The 6,842-nt window shown below is 54.0% G+C and overlaps 1 protein-coding gene across 3 annotated transcripts in view; it reads left to right on the top strand.

Moving 5' to 3' along the window:
* Positions 1-6,842, top strand: part of CUL7 (cullin 7) — a 98,321-nt gene that overhangs the window by 85,025 nt on the left and 6,454 nt on the right. For 2 of the 3 annotated variants that reach the window (XM_081139750.1, XM_081139749.1), the window contains exons 2-13: positions 430-1,017; positions 1,453-1,604; positions 1,745-2,245; positions 2,761-2,899; positions 3,000-3,196; positions 3,475-3,706; positions 4,248-4,485; positions 4,566-4,671; positions 5,669-5,896; positions 6,172-6,262; positions 6,364-6,535; positions 6,703-6,808. In XM_081139750.1, coding sequence (XP_080995876.1) covers positions 438-1,017; positions 1,453-1,604; positions 1,745-2,245; positions 2,761-2,899; positions 3,000-3,196; positions 3,475-3,706; positions 4,248-4,485; positions 4,566-4,671; positions 5,669-5,896; positions 6,172-6,262; positions 6,364-6,535; positions 6,703-6,808 — 2,742 coding nt within the window. In that variant the 5' untranslated portion in view covers positions 430-437. The remainder of the gene's footprint in view (positions 1-429; positions 1,018-1,452; positions 1,605-1,744; positions 2,246-2,760; positions 2,900-2,999; positions 3,197-3,474; positions 3,707-4,247; positions 4,486-4,565; positions 4,672-5,668; positions 5,897-6,171; positions 6,263-6,363; positions 6,536-6,702; positions 6,809-6,842) is intronic. The other variant, XM_081139751.1, reaches the window with a different exon arrangement.

Here is a 6,842-nt window from a genome sequence, read left to right as displayed (position 1 = left end):
CTCACTCTGTGCTTCAAGCGTTGGAGCTAGCACCGCTTCCCATACAGCTTCCCAAACACACACCGGTGTCGCTCTCCAGCCACCACTCCCAGCACACCCGCTCTGGCTGCGCATACCCCTTTCCGGGGGCTGCCTCCACCTAGCTAGGGCCTTGGGATGCCCTTGTAACTCTAAGGCTTCCCACCCCCACCCCCCCTTTCCTACTACTACAAACCAACCCACTCCAGGCTGCAGGGCCTTAGAGCCCCCTTTTAGCCCCCAAATTTTGTGTTTGCTCAGAACAAACCCCCAGTGTTTCTCTGCTTAGTCCTGGCCCCACCCAGCCCAACAGCTGGTGCCACATTTGCTTTCCCTCTCCTGGATGTGCTTGATTTTCTGACCTACCCTCTCACTCTCGCTTGCCTGTTCTCTTTTCCTTGTTTGTCCCAGGTGCCAGGATGGTGGAGGAACTCCAATACAGGGAATTCAGAGTGCCCCTGGGGCCTGGCTTGCATGCCTATCCTGATGAGCTGATTCGCCAGCGAGTGGGCCACGATGGGCATCCTGAGTACCAGATCCGCTGGCTCATCCTCAGGCGTGGGGAGGATGGGGAAGGGAGCTCTAGCCAAGTGGACTGCAAGGCCGAGCACATCCTGCTATGGATGTCCAATGATGAGATCTATGCCAACTGCCACAAGATGCTGGGCGAGAATGGCCAAGTTATCTGGCCTTCCCAGGAGACTGCAGGGGAAGCTGGGACTCTGGACAAGTCTGTGCTGGGGGAGATGGAAACCGATGTGAAGTCTCTGATTCAGAGGGCCCTTCGGCAGCTGGAGGAGTGTGTGGGCACCATCCCTCCTGCTCCTCTGCTTCACACTGTCCACGTGCTTAGTGCCTATGCCAGCATTGAGCCCCTCACTGGGGTCTTCAAAGACCCAAGGGTCCTGGACTTGCTCATGCACATGTTGAGTAGTCCCGATTATCAGATTCGCTGGAGCGCGGGCCGGATGATACAAGCCCTGGCCTCCCATGATGCTGGTGAGGAGCAGTGTGGGAGGAAGGGAGAGCAGGAGAGGGGCTGGGTCAGCTTAGGGCCTCACAGGATGTTGTAGCAGGAGCCTCTGACCTCATCAGTACATAAATGATCTGTTGCCCTTCTCTCAGAGTTGGAAGAAAAGGTGAGGAGATAGGTGTATGAACCTCTGCAGAAAGGAAAAACTGAGTCCCCAGGAACCTCATGTTACTTTACTTTTTATGCAAAGGAAGAATTTAGACTTTAGACTCTTGTAGGATATATGTATATATGTGCTTATTCATATATATGAAAAAGCAAGTTTTGGCCTTTGAAGTAAATCATGTCATTGCTAGTGTGTGGTGGAAAAACGATTGGACTGAGGGAGTAGGGGGGTCTGGGAGAGAGGCCTGGGAAGGTTGAGGTTAGGGAGCAGTTACTGATTGGGTTGTGGGTTACAGGGACCAGGACCCAGATCCTTCTGTCACTGAGCCAGCAAGAGGCCATTGAGAAACACCTGGATTTTGACAGCCGCTGTGCTCTGCTGGCTCTGTTTGCACAGGCCACGCTCTCTGAACACCCCATCTCTTTCGAGGGCATTCAGCTGCCACAGGTATTCTGTCAGGGGCGTTGGGGGTGAAGTTATGAAGGTCTATGGACCAGGCCATTACACCTATCTATTATAGAGGACGGTGTGGAGAGAGGGGCTAAAGCTGGACAAAGTGGACATAGGCCAAAAGTTGTGTCCTACAGGTCCCAGGAAGGCTGCTCTTCTCCCTGGTGAAGCGCTATTTGCATGTCACCTCCCTCCTGGACCAGCTGAATGACAGTGCTGCAGAACCTGGAGCCCAAAGCAGCTCTGCTCCCGAGGAGTTGAGTGGGGAGAGGGGTCGGCTGGAGCTGGAATTCAGCATGGCCATGGGCACCCTGATCTCAGAGCTGGTGCAGGCCATGCGCTGGGACTGGGCCTCGAGCAGAGAGGGGCCCTCGGCCCCATCTTCCTGTTCCATCTTCCAGCCCCAGCTGGCAGATGCAGGCCAAGGGCTGCCACCCACTCAGGCCCAGCCCTCCCTCCGGAGGTCAAGGCGGTTTCGCCCTCGCTCTGAGTTTGCAAGTGGCAATACCTATGCCTTGTATGTGCGGGATACGCTGCAACCAGGGATGCGAGTGCGGATGCTGGATGATTTTGAGGAGATCAGTGCTGGGGATGAGGGCGAGTTCCGGCAGAGCAACAATGGTGTACCCCCTGTGCAGGTGAGCGAGTGCATGGTGGTTGGTGGGACACTGTTAGGGATCTTTTTGGGTGGCGCATAACTGGGGCTTTCATGCAGAGGGCCCTGGCCGGCCACCCAGGAAGAAAACCCCCAAGAGAATTGAAATCGTCAAAGGGGGGTCTATTGAGAAGGGAGGCTATTTGAAGGGCTGAGAAAACCTGAGTTTAGAAGGCTATGAGGTCAAGAAGACTCCCAGGAGGAACTGATACAGCAAGACTTTCCCAGAGATGGGGTCAGGGAGACAGATGTTTGAGGTCAGGAGGAAGTACAAGGGCATAAGTCATCAAGGGCAGGTGAGAGGAGAGGCAGAGCCAGTGCCAGTAGAGGAAGGCATCCTGTGTGTGTGTCCATGTTCTCCATATCCCAGTGTTTTGCTATCTAGGGGTTTTTCCAAACCTGGCCAAGGGTCACCTGAAGTCTCTGTGTCCTCTCGGCCACAGCCAGTTGTTAAGTGAGCTCTATTCCCCTTTCCTCTTTCTTTCCCATGTCTTCCAGGTGCTGTGGGAATCGACTGGCCGCACCTACTGGGTACACTGGCACATGCTGGAGATTCTGGGTTTTGAGGAAGACACTGAGGACATGGTTGAGGCTGAGGAGTACCAGGGGGCAGTGGTCAGTGGAGGCCAGGGTGTAGGTGAGCCCAGAGAGGAAGCTGGAGTAAGCTTTGAGCACAGGAGCAGTGGTCTGGCTGGGTAGGCAGTGCCACCATTGTGCCTTATGATCCATTTCCACAGCCCTGCCCTCCTGGCGATGGAAGCCCATGTCAGAGCTCTATGCCATGCCCTACGTGCTGCCTGAAGACGAGGACACTGAGGAGAGCGAACACCTGACCCAAGCCGAGTGGTGGGAGCTCCTCTTCTTCATCAAGAAGCTGGAGGGACCTGACCATCAGGAGGTTCTCCAGATCCTCCAGGAGAACCTGGACGGGGAGGTAGAGCTGGCCTGGAGACACACAGAAGTTGGAGGGCTCCACTGCGAGGGCTGGACTGTGATAGAGCATTTGGAAGGCTCAGAATGGGACGTGGAGGTTAATAGCGTAGGGGCTGCAGGGAAGGGGTCTAAAATATTTGGTGGTATTGGCAAGCTGTTTGGGAGGAGCTAGCTGTCAGCCATGGGAGGTTCAGGATGGAGAAAGTATATGCAAGTCCCCAACCCACCAAGTGCCCTGGAGTCCCCAGGGCTGCCTGCAGTGAGAGCTTCTCCCAATAGCAGATTCTGGACGATGAGATCCTAGCCGAGCTGGCGGTGCCCATGGAGTTGGCCCAAGAGCTGCTGCTCGCTTTGCCACAGCGACTCGATGACAGCGCTCTCAGGGACCTGCTCAACTGCCGTGTCTACAGGAAATATGCGCCCGAGGCCCTGGCAGGGCAGCCAGCTTACCCATCCCTGCTGGAAGCCCAGGCCAAGCCTCAGGAATCAGCAGATGCAGCCAGAGTGGAAGGTGGGGCACCAAACAGAGTGGCCTCTAGGAGGGCATGAGTCGAGGAGAGATGTCTGTGCTGATCTGTGTGCAATCCTGTCTGCCAGAGATGGCACCTTAGGGAGAAACTGAAACTTAGAGATGAGCAATGAATGAGAGAAGCAGACATTGGGCTCCCTCCAAATAATGAAGGCGGATGTAAAGTTAGAAAACTGAGAGAGTTTAAAGCCTTCAAAAGCCCACCCTCCACATTTAATTTTTCCTAGTGTAGAGAAAAACAAATTCTTGCATGCTTTTAGATATAGGAAAATGCTCTGCATTTTGTAGACAGGAAGCTCCTTTGCAAATTTAAGGATATAGAATATAAAATTTGTCATGAACCTGTCTTATAAGTATATTATGAGATGTTATGAGATCCCAAAACCTAACTTTTAGGTAAACAAAGCAAGTCAAAAACATTTTTAGGAGAAATTAGGAGACCAGATTGAAAGTTATGAATGTCCTTTTCTGATCCTTGATATCACTAACAGTGGCCAATCCTGTGACTTCCCTTGTCCTGTAGCAAAAGAACCGCTGACACCGTGTCCCAGCAGCCCCCTGCGTCATCTGGTAGAGGGTTACGGGCCAGCTGGGAAAATCATCCTGGACCTGGAGCAAGCCCTCAGGTCAGAGGGAACCCAGGAGAGCGAGGTCAGGTCACTGCTGCTGCTGCTGCAGCGGCAGCCCCAGCCCTTCCTGGTGCTGATGCAGAGCCTCGACACTCCAGCCGCCAACAAGGCCCTGCACCTGGCTATTCTGAGGTGATGGGGCAGTGAGGTGGGGTGGGCAAAGGGGTCCCCGAGGCTTGCTGCACACCTCTCCTCCCACCCCTGCTCCCCAGAATCCTGATACGGCTGGTGGACTTCCCTGAGGCGCTGCTGCTCCCCTGGCACGAGGCCATGGATGCCTGCATGGCCTGCCTGCGGTCCCCAGACACTGACCGAGAGGTACCCCTGCCTGCTCTGGGGGGATGCTGAAGGCAGAGGATGCAAGGCAGCCTCTGATAAGGCAGACCTCCTGGGTGGGCTCTGAAGGGCACAGTGGAGCTTTGTGCCCTTGGTATGGGTTTTGTTTTTAAAATTGAATTTTATTTCTTTAAATAGGTAATACATTCACACAGTTCACAAGTCAAAACGATGTAGCAAAGTATACACTGAGAATTCTCACTCCCACCTAAATCTGTTTTCCCAGTGCCCCCCACACACCCCTCAGTGGTAACCGCTTTATTAATTTATATATCCTTCCTACGTTACCTTACACAGATGTAAACAAACCCAAATGTATGATCTTATTTGCCATCTCTTTTTTTACACCAAAGGTTATGTCCATATCACATTAAGAGCCTCAGTGGCTCCCATTTGGTTGGGCCTGTTGGGGATAATGGAGGCAGCGGGGACTGTCACATCCAGGGCCCCCTGCCACAAAGACACCCTGGGCACAGAAGGCTTGGGAAGGAGGAGTCAGCGTGGTGTCAGTGGCTGTCTGCAGTATTCACCTGTGGCTGTTACCCAGGTTTTAGTTTCCGAGGTGGACTCACTGAATGTGCACACACACATCTAGTCCCTCTCAGCCCTCTCCCTGCTAACAGGTGTTTGTTTAGTGCCCAAGGATCTCAAAATGCAGCCCCACAGCTGGCTCTTGGGACAGCTGGACCTGAAAAAAACAAGCTGGGGTGCTCTCTGCACCTATTGAAAACAATCAGAAGTCTAGAACCCCAGGGGGGCAGGGCATCTCCTGGCTTTTCCATTTCAGTTTGTCTTTGGTTCTCTCACTCCACCCAGCCCTCGTGACTCCCCCATCCCTGTCCTTTTACTTCCTCACTCTCTTCTTCACTCTAGTGGCCCCAGTACCCAGTACCCAGTGGGTATATAGTAAACACTACTGCAGATGACCTTGTGGCCTGTGCCTTGTCCCCTTGATTCACCTCCCCTGCCCCCACCCCAGGTGCTCCAGGAACTGATCTTCTTCCTGCACCACCTGGCCTCAGTGAGCAGGGACTATGCCGTGGTGCTGAATCAGCTGGGAGCCCGAGATGCCATCTCCAAGGCCCTGGAAAAGCACCTGGGAAAGCTGGATATGGCCCAGGAACTGCGGGATATGGTGTTCAAGTGTGAGAAGCATGCCCATCTCTACCGGAAACTCACCACCAACATCCTGGGAGGCTGTATTCAGGTCAGGAGGAAGGACGGGAAGCTGTGGGTTCACAGCCGGGTAAGGATAGGAAACCTGAGCAGTGGAGGGGAGAGGGCTGTGTTTCTGAAGTTGGAAAAGGCAGGTGAGTCTAGTAAAGCTGGGGTCGTTTGTTCTCTGCACCTCTGCCCCATGTGCCCTCTGTCAGTGTTATGGAGGAATCCCATTGCTGCTGGGTCTTTCTCCAGCGTGGTTCTGTGTTTCTTCGTGTTCCTCCTTCCTCTTTGTGCCCCTTCTCTCTGATGTTCTGACTGCAGATGGTGCTGGGTCAGATCGAAGACCACAGGAGAACCCACCGACCCATCAACATCCCCTTCTTTGACGTGTTTCTCAGATATCTGTGCCAGGGTTCGTGTCTGTCCCCACATTACTCCGTGTCCCCATACCTATGTCTGTTTTCCCTCCACACCTGCCAGGCTCTGACCACCACCCTTTCCCACTGCCCCCAGGCTCCAGTGTGGAAGTGAAGGAGGACAAGTGCTGGGAGAAGGTGGAGGTGTCCTCCAACCCGCACCGGGCCGGCAAGCTCACGGACCGCAACCCTAAGACCTACTGGGAGTCCAACGGCAGCACTGGCTCCCACTACATCACCTTGCACATGCACCAGGGCATCCTCATCAGGTAACAGACTCCATGCACATGCGTGGCCACACCTCCACTTGCTCACAATTCCTGTGTTTGTCTTGGGGGAAGCACCACCTTCGTGAACATGACCAGAATCCCCTTCGCTCTGTCTACAAGGATATGACTGGTTCCAGTTCCAATTGGTTCCTCTTCTCTGTTCCCAGGCAGCTGACTCTGCTGGTGGCTGGTGAAGACTCGAGTTACATGCCAGCCAGGGTGGTGGTGTTTGGGGGCGACAGCACCAGCTCTCTTAACACAGAACTCAACTCGGTAGGGACCCCTGTACTATTAGACCACCTCTCAC

Source organism: Miniopterus schreibersii (assembly GCF_964146895.1).
Source record: "Miniopterus schreibersii genome assembly, chromosome: 6".
In the NCBI taxonomy this organism is placed as follows: domain Eukaryota; kingdom Metazoa; phylum Chordata; class Mammalia; order Chiroptera; family Miniopteridae; genus Miniopterus; species Miniopterus schreibersii.
This window is presented reverse-complemented; position numbering and strand designations above follow the sequence as displayed.